Source organism: Phaethon lepturus, unplaced genomic scaffold (genome assembly GCF_000687285.1).
Source record: "Phaethon lepturus isolate BGI_N335 unplaced genomic scaffold, ASM68728v1 scaffold46355, whole genome shotgun sequence".
In the NCBI taxonomy this organism is placed as follows: Eukaryota; Metazoa; Chordata; class Aves; order Phaethontiformes; family Phaethontidae; genus Phaethon; species Phaethon lepturus.
The window spans coordinates 1-18934 of NW_010543610.1; the positions used below are offsets into that span (position 1 = coordinate 1).

Genomic DNA, 18934 nt, shown 5'->3' on the forward strand with positions numbered 1-18934 from the left:
TGGCCCCACCTGCGTCAAACTGGGCCAGTGGGCTAGCACCCGGAGGGACCTCTTCTCCGAGGCCTTCTGCGATGAGTTTTCCAAGCTGCACGTCGAGGTGAGCCCGCACCCGTGGGGCCACACCACTGAGCTCCTAAGGAAGGCCTTTGGTGAGGACTGGACGGGCATTCTCAAGTTCCAAAGCCAGGAGCCGGTTGGCTCAGGCTGCGTCGCCCAGGTGTATAAAGCCTATGCTGACCTCACAGCTATCGCTGGCTCCCAGGCCAAGGAGCTAGCACGAAGCTCGGAGTTACGGTCCGCTTTCGAAGCGTGGGAAGTGTCAGGCTTCAGAGGCCTCCTCAGGTGGCTGAGGAGAAGGAAAAGCGAGGAGATGTGGGATGACAGGACCAGGGAGGAGCTGAACCCAGCAGACTGCTGCCAGGGAAGTCCAGTGAGTGGACTGGCCAAACCACTCCTGAATGCAAATCCTTCATCAGCCAGACATCTCACGCCTGTAGCCATTAAAGTAAGTCATACATCTGGCTGGTAGATGTGTGAAAATGGTGTGTGCTGGACAAGGCTGGTCAGATTTTGATTCCCATGGAGGTGGGTGGCTGGCTAGGGCCAGGTAGAGCAAGAGAAGTGATGCTCGTCTCCCTCGGTGTCTTTTCTCAGCACTTTGGTTCCAGCCAGCTGCAATCCAGGCTTGTGGTGGCCCCAGCTTTTCCCAGCCCAGAAAGCTCCAATACACATACTGCCTATGGCACCTTTGACGTGGCATGTGGATACCAGAAATGCCTGCAAGGGTCCAGTTTATATAAAAATAATATTAAGCTTGGTTTCACCTTTCAGAAAATGAAGCCCTGTCTCCCCTCACATGAAGAAATCTGTAACAGATAAGTTCTTTCCAGCAAAGGTTTATTTAAACAAATCTTACATTTGAGCTGTTCCAAATACTAGTCAGTACTGCATGTCATGGAGAGAGCGGGAGTGCAAAAGCAGTGGAAAATGGTATTGGGTGAGACTGTAGGTTCCAGCACAGATATATTCCATTTGAAGATTTTAATGTGTTTCTTTGTAGCTTAATCCATGGCAGAATGTGAATTCTTCTGAGGACTAGCTGGGGAAGCCTTGTTAGCTCCCAGTTTTATAGTCTGGGTTCTGTCGACTTGGAATGCATCACTTTAGCTGATCGAAATGGACCATCCTTTTTATAGCGTTTGGGGAGTTGATCTTTCCATCGGTCATTCTTGTGCAGGTCCTGCACCCTGGGCTAGTCCACCAAGTCCAGATGGATCTGTTTCTCATGAAGATGGGTAGCCACATCATTGGACTTCTTCCTGGATTCAAGTGGCTCAGTTTGACAGAGATTGTGGAGGAGTTTGAGAAGCTTATGATTCAGCAGGTGTGTGCCATGCCATGGTCCCTAAGTACTGAAACAAAAATGCCCTTTGTCTTGCTACTGGCTGGCTCAAACTCTGTTCATGCTGCTACTTTTTAAAAGGTTAGATGAAGGCTTGCTTGTTCTTTATTCTGATCAGTCACATAATGTTACTACAGGAAAGCTTACATGTTCTCAGAGTGAAAAAGCAAAGCAGTGAAAAAAATTTAATGATCTTTATTAGATTTAAAAATCATTTATAGACTTTGAGTATGTTTCCAGGTTTTCTAGTGAACAGCCTGAGCAGATAGCTAGCCATAGTCACAGTCCTTTTTGCAGTATTGTGAAAGATGAATGCTGGTGAGAGACCTCTCCTTAGGAGAAGAATCTCTCCAAACAAGTGCTGACATGTATATTTTTGCATTAATCCTACACATGTGTTTGCAGTCTGTACTCACTGGTCATGTTTGTTAGCACTGAGGTACACAATGGCATAACTAATATACTTTCACATAAGTTAATAATACATTCTATATTGTATTGTCATCAGACTAACGGTATTGGTAAAGCTAAGCTTTGCAAATAGATCCTGATGTCCTGATTCACTAATGTCTTCTAAAGACATAGTCCTGAAACATCCTTACTACCAAACATATAAAGATTTCACTACAGGCTTAACTAGGCTTGCGTTTCTATTAAAATGAACCATTATCTGCTACTTTCATTTCTGTGTCTAGATTGCAGAGTCTGAAGTGTGTTCTAAGTTTTTGAAAGACTTAATTCTTTTCTACTGTTGCAAAAAATCTACACGTAAATCCATGTTGTAAACAGTTGACTGTATTCAGATGTGACTCGAAGTCATTAGTACCAGTTTAGTCCGGCAGAGCTTTGGGTGGATGCGCTGAAGACTGAGGATTAGGAGAGCATCCGATAGGCTTGTTGTAATTTTCTTTAATTTCTCTTTGAAAGAACAAGTATTCCTGGGATATTTCCCATTGCCAGATAAGGGAGGTGAGGTGAGGTTATCTTGTCTCCTGGAGTAGCAGCATTGGGCAGGAGATAATGCCCTTGTGTCAAGGCAGTGGATCACTGAAGAAGTAGGGCCAGGACTTCGCATAGTGGATTATCTTGTACGTGTTACATTAAGTTTCTTCCTGCTGTGGCTGCCTATCTGTAAAGTGAGGCTAGGCCTGCCATTCTTTTACCCTGTCTGCCTGCCTTGCTATTTGGATGGTAAGCTTTGGTTCAGGATATGTCTTACCCTTGAAAATAATGCAGTCCTGGTCTTCTTTGGGATGCCATGCCTATATTAAGGGTAACCCATATTTCAAAGGTGCTGGGTTGTGGGCCATCCGTTACCCAGGCTGTTACTCTACTCTTCCATCAGGAAAGCTGTAAGCATGTAAGAAGCACCACTCTATTTTATTTTCATTCTGGCTTTCTGACTAGTTTTGTTGGTACTGCATATTGCACCATACAGTCATATCCTCATACAGGATCCTGAAGATCTAATTCTAATTTAAACTAATTTCCAACCTGCTTTTTCTTTTTCTCCCTTGAGATTGACTTACGTTACGAAGCCAGAAATCTGGAGCGCTTCCAACAAAATTTCTTGGATGTCGATTTTGTGAAGTTCCCAGCTCCCCTTCGGCCTTTGGTAACGACAGATGTTCTAGTGGAAACGTTTGAGGTAAGAATTGCAGGGTCTGGGAGCGGTGGTAGCAGTGAGAAGGCCCTTAGGAGAACATGCCAAGGAGGTGTTTTTTTGAGAAGGAGCCATCAGAGGCAGAAGGATGCTTTTCTCTTATTTGCTTAGAGATTGGTGTCCTTCCTCAGTGTCTCTTCCACTCTCTTTGTTTGTAAACAGTGTATCCCAGAAGACAGGTGGCAGACAGCTCCATGTAGAAGTGAACACTTGGCCTGAAACCAAGCAGACCAGCAGTGTGTCCAGCCACCATGTGCTTGCCTGTGCTTTGCAAACCAACACCACGCTTCAGCTCTTCTCTGTGGTGGGTCAAAGCAAGGAGCTCAGCAATCTGACACTTTCTGATGCTTGCCTCACTTCCCTTGTGGATGTTTGGGTCACAGACCAAAGCTACTATCAGCCTTAGTTTTTGTGCATGTGATCCTGGCAAGAATATTTCTGTCCCAGGCTGTATCACACCCTCTTTCCAAAGAACAAACCCTTGCTTCTCTCATGTTCTCCATCACATTAAGTACAGCCTCTCTTGAGCAGGTCCTTTCTAGGGTATTGTTATCACGTTCCCTCAACTCTGGGCACCTAGGTAAGGGTGTGGTTGAAGAAGGGACACAGGGTGTGTTTGACTCCAGTTCCATCTTTATTTCAGGAGAGTGAGCCTATTTCACACTACCTGCACGCGGAGATTGCCACAGAGCTGAGGCAAAGACTTGCAAAGATGGGCATGGACATGCTGCTAAAGATGGTAGGCACTTGGCTGAGGCTGGAAGTGAAGGTTGTTTTCATGCAGAAGCTATTCAGCTGGGGTAATGAGACAATATGGCTAAAGAGAGAACCTGTTTCCTTCCCACATCTCCTACCTTTTTCCCCATGGACTCAGAGCTGTGCCTTTTGGAGCCAGCCGGTGGATGCCAGGTATCTCGCAGTAACCCAGGACTGCTAGGGTGCTGTGTGGCTCCTTCGTGGGCAGAGGGAGGGTCTGTACCTCATGTGCAGTGTAACACAAGGTCTATGTAAAGCCTGGGCTAGATACACCACTGCTGTAGACTTCGATGTGGAGCTTCTGCTGCTGCAGAAGGGCAATCTGCTTGTGCACAGTGGGGTCCTCCTGTGCAACTTGATCAGTGCATTGCCTAGGAAACCCACTAATCCATTTAATGAATATTCACATATTGCCCAAATGCTATAAAGTGCAATGTAATTAGCAAATATCATGCTCTTGATGTGACTCACAGGGAACACAGCTAGCTAGTTTCTTCATTTATTGACCCCTCTCCAAAACTGCCTTTTTAAAGGAAGAACTAAACATGGAGTGAACAAAACAAACCTGGCCAGATTCAGCTGATGATTCAGCTTCTGGCTGTCTAGTTCTTTTGTGGTTGAAATAATAACAAATGATTTGGAAAGGAGTGTTGAGAGGTGACACAATTGGCTCGTGAGGAGCCATGAGAACTAGTGGGGAAGAGTTGCAAAAGAACCTCGCAGTACTGAGTGTGTGGGCAGTAAGTGTCAGATGAGGTTCAGCTGATAGCTGCAACACCATGCTAGGGCGATGGCCAGGCCTGTAGTTCTGACTCCGTGTAGTATGACAGGCTCTGCAATCATTTTTTACCACCCAGAAGAGCAGTGGTAGAACTATAATAGATTTATGCTAACATGGGATTCAATGGTTAGAAGCAAAGCAAAAACCCCAAATTTTAGGAGTAGAAAGGAATTAAGAGCAAAAAAACCAACATTATGGCTGTAAGTAAAACAAATACCTGTTTCTTGAATGCTCTGTGCAGTTCTAGTCCCTTGCTCTCCAGGACCTTCCATTTCAAGGGCTGTAATAGAACTAGAAGAGGTGCAGAAGGCAGCAGTCAGGGTGATTACTGGTGTGGAATGGCTTCCATACAGGAATGGTGAGATAATTTGGAATTTTAACTCTGGAAAGCAGAGAAGTGAGTAGCTTGTGACAGAGATACATGCAGTCAGGAGTGCATGAGGGTGAATATGGATCTATTGTGTGTGGTTTCTCAAAACAGAACAATGAGGAGGACGTAAAATTATCAGAGGTGATTTTTTTTTCAGGCAACACCTAAAAAATTTCCTTTTTAGGAAGGCTCTAATTATTTGTGTGGCAATTGGACAAATTTGTAGGAGAAATCCACGAAATGCAAAGATAATCTCCTTGGGGCAGGAAGCCCTGCAGTCCCACACGGTCAGGAGGGTTAGTGGGGAAGTATTACCTTGCTCATGCCCTCTCGCTAGTACTTTTTGCTACAAACTGCTAGCAGAGGCAGAGAAGTGTTGCATACATTTATTCTCTCTTAACTTGTTTTCCTTACTTTTCAACACAGTTGTAAGGTGGGTTGATGTCCCATACTAGGCAGACTTAACCATTCACTAAAAGCCATGCCACTGAACAGCAAATGGCCTATCCTTACTGCATTACTCTGCCAAGGCTCACCAGTGTGCATTCAGTTTAGGGTTAATTGCCAATGAGCACTACTGTTCCCTGCTGGGACTCCTGATTGTCCTACCTAACCTCTAGCAAACACAGAGGACTGCTTCACACAGCACTGCTGACTCCCCTAGAGTGAGTAGCACCCATGACATTTTCAGCACAGCTTGTCTCCATTTGCTGTGTTGCTGCCTAGAGTGATGAACATTAGTAATGACAGCGAACAAGCAGAAACAAACCTCAGCTATTTGCCTGGGAGTTTTGATGTGGGCAGGCTTGGTTGGAATGAGCTGCTCTAAGACTTGCCCGTCCTCTAGGTCTTTGTTGACAACTTTGTTCATGCTGACCTGCACCCTGGGAACATCCTGGTTCAAGGCCCAGCCTATGGCAGCACTAGCTGCAAGGAGCAGACGGCCATCGTGGACCTGTGTGACACACTTGTGGTGGAAGTGCAGCCGCCCCTCAGGCGGCTCTGCCTGGTGCTGCTGGATGCTGGGATCGTGGCAGAGCTGCAGAGTGCTGACATGCAGAACTTCCGGGCAGTTTTCACAGCTGTGGTCCAAGGCCAGGTGAGGCCTCTGTCATGCGGCTGGGGATGGGAGACAGCTGGAGGGTCTGATGGCCAAAGTGATGATTTTCTCTCTACTTCCCCTTACAATCCTCCCTAAGAGGGGAGAGGAGACTTGCTAGTGTGGAAGCTATACCAGACAAAGGGACAGCTAAAGCAGGGAGGCTGCCAGAGTGGAGCCATTTCACTGGCCCAGGAAACAGAAGGTGTCAAATGGGAAGCACTGATTGCCACTCCCTGGTTAGGAGCACTTCTGGTGCGAGATAGGAGTGCCTGGGAGCCACTTGCATTTCAGACACTGTTTCAGATTCTGCCAGATTTTGCTAGAGAAGAGGAGGGAATGGATTAACTTCTTGGTCTTCCACACGTGTTCCCTTCTGCAGCCTTGCTGCTGGAAAGCCATCGTCCATTTTGCTGTTGTGTCAGTGTCTGTAGAGAAGAAGCAGCAAAACGTGTGGGTGAAGGCGTCTGACCTCTGCCAGGCTCCTCTGTATAAGGGGAACTACTTTATCCTCCTGCCCACTTATTTAAAATACGCTCCTAGATGGATTAGATAATCCAGTGCTGATGTCTCCTGTTTGTTCTGAGAACAAGGGTCTGTGCCCAAACTTGCTGTTTCTCAGCTGTGGGTTGGATGGCTTGCCAGCATATCTCAAGAGGGACATGTTTTAACTTGGTCTGTTTAATCTGAAGCATACCAAGGAGTCAGCATTAAACCATATATTCAGGCCCATCCTGTGCTGCCAGACTTAATTCTCAGCTACTAAGCAAAAACTGCAAACATTTGATTGCAAGTCCTTCATGGCTCAGGCTGGGTGTAATTCAATTCATGATCTACAGGTGAAAAACTTCTACACTTTCTCATTGCCAAACCTGGGGCCTCTGGCTCTGTACATTGCTGTCAGACATGTCTTCCAAGAAGACCTTTAAAGCTTCTCTCAAGTCCAGCTTGGGTATGGCTCCCCCCCTTTCTCTTCAAGCATCTGCTGGTGTAGAATCAGCTTACTCTTCCTCTGCAGTTTACAAATGGAAGGCTGGACTTAGCCCATAAGGATATGAGATATCTTTGTTGTGTTCTACCCTACAAGACCTGCAAGAAAAATAAGCAGGGTTTTACCAGATACCAACTAAGACTTTTGGATCAGTTCTGCTCTTCCTGCACCTGCTTCTGTTGATCTGTTGGACCTCTGTTGCTGGAATGGGTAAAGCATGGCCCTGGGGGGTATGGGTAATGCATATGGGTAAATGGTATGGGTACCATTTACCCATAGAATGGGTAAAGCATTCGGCATTCTCTGTGCTGTATGCCTCCTCCAGGGATTTTTGCAGCAGCGGCCTTCCAGGGACAACAATGTGCAGCTCCCTGTAGGCCTGCTGGCACCAGTGATCAAGTTCTGATTCTCCTTTTCAACTTCTTTCACAGGGGGAGAGAGTGGCAGAACTGATCCTTCATCATGCCCGTGCTAACCAGTGCCAGGATATTGAGCGATTCAAAGCTGAGATGGCAGAACTAGTGACCAAGGTCCGGGGGAACACCATTGCCCTTGGAAAGGCAAGTGCACAATGTCCCACCCTCATTCACGTAATTCAGTGCAGCCTGGCTTTCAGAATGATGCATGTGGAAAGGCCAGCTCTGATCTTATCAGCACCACCAACCAGTACTGGGTGCTTTTAGTCTCACAGGTGCAGCAAAAATGCATAACATTTTTTCTTATTTCCTTCTAATTAAAAAAGCGTGTGGTGGGTTGTTTGGTTTTTAATCTCTAACATCTGCGGTTCCCTGTGAGGAGTTGCTGAGCTTAACTCCTGTTAGCTAAGGCCAGCCTGGGCACTTCAGAAAGTTTAGTAAGGTGCTATTGAGCAAATTAATGCATGTTGTGTTCTGCTGTGGGGTCAGATGTTCTCAGCCTTCCTGGGCTGGCAAGTAAGCAGAACCATGGTCACAGCTGAACTCCTTATCCCAGGCAGGGTGGGGAGGATCACACTTTGATGTTGGCTGTTGTCAGCCCAATAATCTTGTCCCACCACCAGAACCAAATGCTAACAAACACTTAGAAGAATCCTGCCTGTCACTCATGCAGCTCAGTGTCCTGGTTTCAGCCAGGGTAGAGTTAATTTTCTTCATAGAAGCTAGCGTGAGGCTATGTTTTGGATTTGGGATGAGAAAATGTTGATAAGGTGCCGATGTTTTGAGCTGTTGCTAAGTAGTCAAGGACAGTCCAGCTTCTCATGCTGGCCTGCAGCGAGCAGACTGGGGGTGCCCGGGAAGCTGGGAGGGGACACAGCTGGGACAGCTGACCCAGGCTGGCCAAAGAGATATTCCATACCATATAACGTCATGCTCAGCATATAAAGCTGGGACAAAGAAGAAGGAAGGGGTGGAGGGATGTTCGGAGTTATGGCGTCTGTCTTCCCAAGAAATCATTACGCGTGACAGAGCCCTACTTCCCTGGAGATGGCTGAACACCCGCCTGCCCATGGGGAGTAGTGAACAAATTCCTTGTTTTGCTTTGCTTGCGTGCGTGGCTTTTGCTTTACTTATTAAACTGTCTTTATCTCAAACCATGAGTTTCCTCACTTTTAAAAAAAAAATCTTCCGATTCTCTCCCCCATCCCACCGTGGGGGAGTGAGCGAGCAGGCTGCGTGGGGCTTAGTTGCTGGCTGGGGCTAAACCATGACAGTCCTTTTTGGCGCCCAATGTGGGGCCTGAACCCATGACCCTGATGTTATCAGCACCAGGTGTTTTTGATCAGTTGTTAACTTGTCCTTTTGTATTCCAGCTTCAGGTGGGAAGTCTCCTCTCAAATGTCTTTAAGCTATTGATGACCCATAAGGTAAGGTTCTGTCACTGCCTTCAACAGCTGGAAGTTCATTTGGGGAGGGAGAACTGCTGAAGGGCTGACAAGGAGGGGGACTGACTTCTGAAATTAACTGCTAGGAGGGGACTGTAGGAATGCATCCAAGTGTTGCAGGCATGCTGTTTCTCAGGTCTTGATCCACACCCTACCAAGACCAATTTCTGTGTTGTTAGGTTTTATCTTAATATGGCATTTAATGGTTGATATTATTTACTAAAATGGATGTTTCTGTAACACACAGCTTTTCCTATCTTTTTTGGTAGTCTGTTAGAAGCAGAAAATGAAATCTTGTACATCATTGCATGGTTTCTTCCCTGAAGCTCTTTCTGGATGTGGGGTGGTTATGTAACAGCACTAGGCCATTTTACCGGTTTGTGAGAGGCCTCAAAAGTGAGAAGTTTTTCACAGAACAGAGCTTCCTTCTTGTAACTGATAGTATTTGGGGGACAAGTTTCCATGGTTGCAAGCAACTTTGGAAATCAACAGAGATATGGTGGCCTGAACTAGAGGAGAGGAGAAGGCTGTCAACCACAGGGCTGCCCAGCCTGCAAAGGGTCCCTCTAAACATTCTGTATTTAGAGGTTTTTGTCATTAAGCCTCATTAAGTTGGTTTCTAATAACATGGTATGTAATTTATGCTATTACAAATCAAGTCCCCCTCAACTCCAGGAATTCTTAATGCCCTGGAACAATTCTGGTGCCTGGCTGGGAATTGGGGCGTGGTTTGTTCATGTGCAGAGCAGAGGATTGTTTCCTCTGTGATCTGTGGGGCTCTTTTGTGGCTGTTCAGACGCTGAGCCCTCCCTTACACAAGTGCATGTGTTCAAGTATGTTGGATACTACCACTACATTAGCAGTGGTGAGCACTCCTAAACTCTTGCTATTCTGGTATGGAAGAAAAAAAAATCCCCTTCCCCTTCTTGGAACTGAAAAACACTTTCTGATTCCCTTAGGGCACACAATTACTCTGAAACTGTTGCTTTATTTTTGGGCCTGCTGCTGGATTTCAGTGAGTTCTGAAACTCCAAGTGATGGAGTTGCAGTATAGTTTCAGGTGTGCCTATGTTCTCCCCAGCCTCTTTCCTTCCCTCTCAGCTTAGCCAGTGCTGGTACCTCTGTGGAATGGACTCAGGAATTGAAAATAAGGTCTGCTGAGTCCATTTAGTCTCTTGTGGTTCTAGGTGAAGCTCGAGAGCAATTTTGCTTCCATCATCTTTGCCATCATGGTTCTGGAAGGTCTTGGTCGTTCACTGGACCCTGAACTGGACATCCTTGAGGCAGCTAAACCACTGCTCATCAGAACTGCAGCTTCTGTCCTTGAATAGACTCTTGTGGTTGCTGCCCTCTCCCTGTGCAGGGTCACTTACGCCATCCATGGGCAGACAGAGAAAGAAGCTGAAGGGGAGAAGTCGTGTATCTTGGGGCCATGCCATGCAGTGGTCACTCTCCATTAAAGTTGCCTTCAGTTGTTTCAGCCAAGCACCAGGCATGGGATGATTAGAAAGTCTATTCCAGAAACCAGGAAGACTTTGCACAATTGGAGAGTTCTGACTCATTATGCAGTTCTGTGAGCTAATATGCTCTGGTAGTTTTTAAACTGACATATCATGTAGTTTAGGTGCACAAGATCACTGCAGCCTGATGAGAAAAGCAGTCTTACATGTCTAAAAGTCTTTAAAAAGATGTTCATTGATCAAGTCTCTCTTGAAATGTATCAGGTTAAATATTTAGTTTACTGACTTACCTGTTACTGTATTATGAGAAATTATATTCTAACACCATCTAAGCAACTCAGTCAGGCTTAACAAAGCCAATAAGCCTATTTGTCTTTTGTACTTTTAACTCCTACTTTTATTGTAGAAGCGCCCTGAGTTTCTGCATGGAGTGGTCTTTTCTTAATCATTTTGGGTGGTAAAAACAGACCAGTCAATGTGTTCTGTTTGTTTTTAAACTTCTGTACCCTTAGCACTATACTGTAGGAGTCTGGATTATAAACAGCAAAAGAAAATATTTGCCTAGGCAAAAAATCCAATTCCATAATAAAAAACAAATTTTGGGAATATTTGTACTTGTCTCTTTTTTTTTTTCCTGAAGCCTAAAAAAAAGTCTTTTGTTTCTGTGTGCTTCCTTCCTACTACTTTCCCCATTGCTCCCTTGTCAACTCTCAAGCTTAACTAATATGCAAATTCTTGGGTTTTTTTTCTAGTAATTTGCAAAACAGAGTCCAATGGAAAACACATTGTGAATGTTTAAAATAAAATAAAGCCAGCAAAAAAAGCTAGGTCATACATGGCTTTTACAGTCAGTTATTTTAATAATAGTATTAAAATTATTTTATGGCTATATTTTAGTAGTGAGAAACACAGTTTATGAATTATTGGAAATGCCATAATACTGAATATATTCCCAGATATACCATATGTGAAATTGCAGTAGCACAGGGTTGCTGCAGTGGTGTGTTTTTGGAGAAAGTACATAAGCAGGCAATCTGCTGGTTTATGGTGATTGTAAAGTAATGATTAATGATATATAAATGAAGTCTGAAAAATAAGTTTATACTCTGCTCAACATATTTCATATACTTTAATCATTATGTATTCCATTTCCAAATGCTTAAGGATAAAAGCAGAAGTAGAGTTTAACATCTTTTAAGTTTTAGACTTGTTTCAGTAAGTCCAGTTAGACTTGAACTCAGTACTAGCTACAGTGTTATCTTAACTAGCACATAATTTTGCATAAAAGAGAACTCAAAAAGAAGAAAAGCAAGCAAGCCTCAAACTTTCTGTTAAAGTTATGCTGCCAGCACCCCTTTTCCCTCAGTAGTGTATATGCACCCTCCTGCTCTCACCCAGCTGATGGGGTCAAGGTGCCAGGCACAGCACTCTGCAGTGTGAGGGGGCTGGGCAAATCTACCAGTTATGCAGGCCTTGGGCACAGCCACCTTGTTCTCGCTGAGCAAATTTCAGCCAACTTTTCCAGATGCTAAACAGAGCTTAAACCAAATGATACAATCCCATGTCTAAAATGCAAAACTGTGCTTCACATCTAGTTTCCATATATGCAGAAAGTTATAATTTCTTTCAGGCCTTGATTTAAACAAAATGTCAAAGCCTTTACCTTATATATAGGTTCATCTTTCCTTTTCCCTGTTTTTAAAAACAAAAATCTCAGAATGGTTCATGCATATTATGAATCCTAAAGTTAAAAATACCCCTTTTAGCTACTAAGGTCTTAAGGTCTCTCATCTAGATGTTTACAAACCATTCTGTCTTTTGAGGGGAAGCAAAGCTGAAGGCATAGCCTCTTGGTTATCTCTGGAGGAACAGAGTCTGATACTTAATGCTAAGAAACTGCTGGCCATTCAAAAAATTTGGCAGAATTTCAAAGGGCTTCCCTTTTACAAGTTTTCTTATTTTTGTTTGTTTGTTGGGTTTTTTTTTAGAAGATGCTGCTATCACTGGTTCCTGTGAAAGGGGTGAATTTTTGTAATACTTAGGCTTTTGCTGAGTGATGTGCTAGAAAATGTGTAACATGTTTCTAAGCGTACACAGAACATCAGGCAACAACATTTAAATTTTGTATCTAGTTTTGTTCTAGATATTAGTTAAGACAAGGTATTGCAAATATTATATATATTTTAGCATAATTTTGCATAAAATAAGAACATCTTTTGATACAGCTCTGAGTGTTCCAGCAAATAAATTGTGCCATGTCCGTTCTCCTTTTTTAAATACCCACATGAAAAGAACAGTTGCATTTCTGGCTACCCAAAGCTGATAATAGCATTCTCTGTGACACAACTGCTGCATTTTGTGCCTCTGATGGTATGAGGAAGCGGGACACTTCAGGATGTGACAAACCTGACCTCCTCCTCTTCCTCACATTTGTGAATGAAGGCACCTTCACTCATTGGCCTATAATGCTTTAAAAAACCTCTTCTCTCCTGTTGCAGAAAACTGTCTCTTGATGTGCCTCGGTGTTTCCTTTCAGGGGAGGAGCCGGTAGCTTGCCAACGGGAGTGGCTGACACCGCATGCTTGGCTAAGGAAAGTCAGTAATGCACCTAGAATATCAGGGGAATCATGAGCAAGTTGCACTGTGGACTCCAGCTGGTAACTCCATTTTAACCTATAGCCTGAATGGGGAACTTTTCTCCTCCTATAGCGCTACTGGCTACCTTGGTTTCTTACCCAATTTGTTAAAACTATCAATTACCAATTCTTTTGTCATTGTAGCATTCTCCTCATTTATTCATGGTGAACAAGAAGTCTGTTTATTCTGAGCGGGCAACCTATCTGCAAAGATATCTGAGTAGGTTTCTGACATAAAATGTCCTGCTTTTGGAGACTGCTAGCATGAAAGTAAGATCGTAGGCAGAACAAACTCCCAAGCCCACTACTGGCTTTGGTGATTGTCTAAAGACAGGTATGTCAGAGAACAGACATTTTTCTCATCACAATGCCTAGAAAAGGTGGCTTGTCACCAAAAAAAAAAATCTTCCTTTTTTCATTTTGGATGTCTAAGTCATTCCTCCTTTAGGAGAGTGGCCTACGTATTCCAAGCAGTACATATACCCCAACAGTAGAAGATCTACACTTAGCTGAAGCCCAAGCTGGAGGGTTCCAAGTTGTCTTACAAGGTTTTCTGAAGCACCTCTCATGTCACTGGATCCCTGCCCTGCACCCTACTATGGTTTTGTCAGGAAGTAGCACAAGTCATGTGTATGGGGACTTCTTCCCGATGGATGTCTGCAACTCACGTGCAATGGGACACTTGCAAGAGTCAGTTGTTAATAATGGAAACTGCAGGGGATAATTTACATTGTATTTTAGCATGTACATTTTCATTGCTGCTGTTTGGGTTTGTTTAACATCCAGCTGGTCTCTAGCTCTCCTTCTCCATATTTCACGTAATGTAAACAGAGCAAGGTAAGTCATATGATGACAGCATCACATAACTACCCTTCCTATTTTATGTGGTCCCTGACCTTTAAGAAATATGCTCTTCTGGCGCTGCTCTGGAAGAAACACAGCAGGGCAGACAGAAAGTTCCCAGAATTCAGCAGTGGAAGCCTTTTCAGTCCTGTATTTAATTTCCCTGCAGGCTTGTATTAGCAGGACGTAAGCTGCGCCTGTGCTTCCACCACTTCACTTGAGGGACTCATTCCCAGGGCCCTTCTCCTGACTTTCATTCTTGTTCTTCACCTCCTATTCTATTGTACAGCCCATGCCCTCCCTTAACTAATTCCTTTCTCTGTCATTGGCATCTCAAAAGCAGCTACAACCTGATGCCTCTCTGCCAGGCTCTAGGTCTTGTGCGCTTTGAATCACTTTTGTAACTCCCAGGTCCTCTGTTGCTCCACTCTAGATTGCCCCGCGACACTTTCACCAGCCTCAGACCACAACGCTCAGCACTACAGGCACTGATTCCTTGGGATCCTGCAGAAAAAGGCAGCCCCCGTCAGATGCCTTTGGGGCAGAAACTCGGCACTATGGCTGTGTTCCATATTAAATACCAAGGTAGCTCTTGGTTGCAGAGTCTGTCAGCAGGGTCACTGCACATGCATAAGACAGAAGAACAGTTTGATAGAGATGGACTAGAGTAGTAACTCCAGAAAGAAAGGCATATAAAGGACGGAGCAGTGAAAAATGCACTCTGCCTGCTACGGAGGGAGATTAAAGACTTCTCCAGGAATCATAATTCCACTTGTCACAACTACACTCAAGCACCCAAGCTCCAGCACACAGACTCGCACCCACAAGATACAGATTAGGTCTGTGAACTGCCCAAGGGCCTGCTTACCTGCTCTGCAGCTTCCTTATGCTATCAGTGATGCCCGGAGCATCAAAAGATTCCGTTCTCTGAGGTACTGCTGGAGGTCACAGAGCTTTTGGCCTTCTTTTTTCATCTTCTGGCGTGAACGGTCTCTGCTCTGGAATACTCTCCCTTTGGCAGCCTGCTGCTGTTTTTGTTGCCTGTCCTGCTCCTGTGATTCTTGTTTCAACGTTTCCTGCTGTGACTGCATTCTGCTCCTGAGAAAATTCTACATAAAAATAAAGACATCTACAATTGTACTGCCAGCTTTCATACTGAATTTCATACACAGTTACCACTGGCAGAAGTCAGAAATTGGTATAAGCTATGGAAATTAATTTCTTGCATGCAGAAAGACTCCTTCTACCACAGAGATGGAGAATTTTACTTCCCATCTTTCATCTTTTATACATGTTAAAAAAAAAAAGTTACCCTTAATTTATTAATCTCTAAATGATATAATTACATTGGATATAAAACAGGTGAAAGACAACTATTCTGGATAGTGCCACTGCTGGAAACACGGTAGTACAGGAAAAACATTTCTGAAACTGCCCTTACCAGCCTGCTTTTCTCTTGTTCAGAGCTCCTTTCATTGCGTTCTTCCTGCAACTCTCTCTGCAAATGCTGCGTCTTTGAGAACTGCAGCCTCGGACTTGCCTTTCTCTTCTCTGGCAAGAAGGATTCCTTCCTGCTCCTCTCTGCCCCAGCAGCCTGGAGCAGTGCCATGTGCTGCAAAGCTCTGTCTCTGTGCTCCAGCTGTTTCCCCAACCCTTGCAATGTTCTCTGATGCAACTGCTGCCTGTTTCCAAAACAAAATTTCTCAAATTTCTCAGAAAGAAGGACCAATAAAAGAAAAAGTGCATAAAACACAAGGCAGGTACTCTGGCAATCTGTGCTCAGTTAATATTCCAGGACTCTTTGTTAGGTTATGAGGGTTAAACCTGCGTCCTAACAGGAGGTGGCAAAACCCCCAAATGGTGCCTGATGTTGTCAGCTAACTGCAGTCATCTGTTCACCAGACTACACAACTGATGTGGCTATGTGTTCTTGGCCCTGAAGACCAGGAACCAAGGAAATGGATTGTGCGGACAGGGCTGTAGGACTAACCTGGCCAACTGGGTGGCCATGTGTATTGGTGGTGGAGCCACAGGGGCAACAGAAGAGGTGGAAGGAGGTGGGTCATTGAGGGCAAGGACCTGCTAAGCTTAACTGGACTGTGGGGCCAGGGACAAGGAACAGGGCTTTGGGAGGCAAAAGGACTTTGGGTCTGAGGATGAGATTGAAGGGGATTTGCCCTTGGAGGCAACACTAAAAACGATGAGTCCATGCATACCCACTCGCCCGTACCTCAAGCATTGATTCATTCCCATTACTAAACCACCATGACCACTCTGCAGCAACTAGCATAAGGCACAATGTGTGATGTTCACAGGCTGAACGAGAGCACCAGGGAGTGGACGTTACCAACCTTCCGACATTTACTACAAAAAACAGTTAGCTCCTAGGCTGTCCTCCATTACCTCTGGCTGTCCCTGCACAGTTGGCGTCGGATGCCATCCGCCTCTTGCTGCTGCTCCCTCTTCAGCTGCCTCTGTTCCGCTTGCCACCTTTTGTGCCCCGTCTTGGCTGTGTCAAAGTCCATCTCTTTCCATATCTCCTGAGATGCACTGTTAAGGGTTGATTTCTAAGAGAAAAAACCCAAAACAAACCCTTAACCTCATCAGTATATGTTTCTAATGCAAACTGTAAACCCACAAAGCCAGAGCAGCTTAGTCTTCTAATGTCACTTCTGAGCTCCGGAAGATACACTGGCTCATGAATACTATAGTGCCACTTCCCATCCACAAAAACACAGAGTACGATGCTAAAACCCTTTCAAAAGATTAGGTTTAACCAACAAAGGGGTGCCTGAAAAATCCAATTTTAAGAGTTCTTCATAGATCAGTAGGCTGTGCTGTTCTGGTTGTTCTGTTGCTGAGCCAATGCTTAAAACCGCCCAGTCTTTTGTGTCAGCTTCTAGATTGGTTGGCAAATACAGGTTCTGACCACAAATTGTGTTACAGATTATCAGATTTTATTAGAAAGAGAAATATCTGCCTCCCTCTGACCAAACACAAAATCTTCCTGGAGTTCCATGCAGGTTTACTAACTCTTCCCTTCCTCTTGCCTGAGATTTCTGTCGGTGGTCAAACAGTCTTTGTGTTTTCTTCAGTAGCAGCTGCATTTCAATGCTGGACAGTGTTCCTAATTTGCATTTTTAAATGCACTGTGTGCTGTAAAGAAATGAAGTAGCACCTACAAGGCTTCCTTTCACAGGCATAGTGCAATATTTATTTCTTTTGTACTCCTTACAGAGCCCTGTATGAGGGAAGGAAACATCACCAAAACTTAGGCATGCATTCCAGTTTACATTGCTAGAGCTATTTAGGGCTGGAACAGAGCTTCCACAAAGTATTTTCCTCTCTCAAATGCATTCTCCCTTCTCCTGTTCCCAGCTGCAATTAGCATGTTCCTGCCATCAGCTGCTCCTTTGCAAACAGAAAGTCTCCTTCCATTCTTTCCTGAGGACAACTCTAGTACCACAAGCTGGAAAACGCTACAGGACCTTCAAATAATGTCCCTGCCAGTGTCATGTACCATTTTGACTGATTTCTCTTAACACATTGATCTGCATGTCTTCCTAGGGGCAGTAAACAACTTTTTGTTCTCTGGTATATTGCTATTCTTTGCAAAAACTGTACCTTGTGGGTTGTTTGTGTTTAATGACAGACGGAGGAAGAGATCAAAGAAAGAATCAAAAGTGTTTTATAGGTGGGAGGTCAACAAATGGTGTTATCTAGCAGGTAAAGGCCTAAGGATTAGGAGACTTGAAATTCCATCCCAGCCCTGACATGCACTCCCTGCTATGGGATTCAGCTGGCTACCTAGACTTTCTTCTTTTTTGCTTTCAGTATCTGTAAAAGAGGAATTTTTTTTTGTTGTCTAGTAGAGCCGGCTGACAGGTTTATTTAGAAAAGATTAGATCTGAAATAAAAAACTCTACCAAAAATGCGGAGTAAAAATACCAGAAGTGCCCTGTTCCTGTACAGCACTGATTCCCAAGTGGAAACCTTATGTTTCTGTTTATGCATAGCCATTATTCTACACAGGCATAATTTTTGTTGCAGCAAAAACCTTTGAGAAAGGGATCAAAGAAGAGTATATTCTCACATGACATAAACAAATCACTTGATCCTGGTAGCTAAGTCTAGTTTGGACCAAGTACTTACTGTAAGGCTTTTGTCTTGTAGAAGAGTTAGAAGATTTGTGGATCTCCTAGCCTGCACATTGAAGGAATGGTGTGGTCTCTGTACGCATAGAGCTGATTTGATGGTCAGGCTGTCTTTCTCTAGTGATTGATTCACTCGGTCAAAGAAGCTTTGGCATCTGAAAGGAACCAAAGCACTGGTTCCCAGGGAACTGCTCCTTTGCAAATGCTGGATTGGAGCTTTTGCCACTCTGGACTCAGAAAGACCTTTCAAATAAATTACAGAATCACAGAATCACTAAGTTTGGAAAGGACCTTCAAGATCATCAAGTCCAACCATTAATCCAGTGCCACCATGTGCCCTAAACCATGTCCTGAAGCGCCACATCCACACGTTTTTTGAACACTTCCAGAGATGGCGACTCCACCATCTCCCTGGGCAGCCTGTTCCAATGCTTGACCACCCTCTCGGTGAAGAAATTTTTCCTCATATCCAGTCTAAACCTCCCCTGGTGCAACTTAAGGCCATTTCCTCTTGTCCTATCACTAGTTACATGGGAGAAGAGACCAACACCAATTAGGGCAGGGACATACGAGGTTATAGGCAGCTTATAAAAAGAAAGCAATTTAAAAAAATTAAAAAAAAGGAAGGTCTTCTCATATAAAATATATTCAAGCAAGACTTTATAACTTAGTACCAACATTTTCCTCTGAGGAAGTAGGACTTTTTTTAGTCTCCACAAAACAGGTCCCAGCTTTCAGAAAACAAGTTTGCCATTTAAATCAAGCAAGAGTTTTGCCTGATAGCACAAGATCACTCACTGTACTTACAGCAACTCAGGCTAAGGGATTATTTACATGGTATTTTGCAGACAGGCATGAGCTGCTTCTGCCAATGCTCCGAGACAAGGAAAAATTATAAATTTCTTGATAGGGCAAAGC

The 18934-nt window shown here is 44.2% G+C and overlaps 1 protein-coding gene across 1 annotated transcript; it reads left to right on the forward strand.

The window, feature by feature from the left end:
• Window positions 1-7: 7 nt before the first annotated feature.
• ADCK2 (aarF domain containing kinase 2) lies at window positions 8-10254 on the forward strand (the record flags this gene model as incomplete). The annotated part of the gene is made up of 8 exons (XM_010288386.1): window positions 8-505; window positions 1238-1384; window positions 2922-3050; window positions 3709-3804; window positions 5820-6071; window positions 7494-7622; window positions 8852-8905; window positions 10111-10254. Coding segments are annotated over 8 exons (1449 nt in total), but the record flags the coding sequence as incomplete, so codon positions are not given.
• Window positions 10255-18934: the final 8680 nt, after the last annotated feature.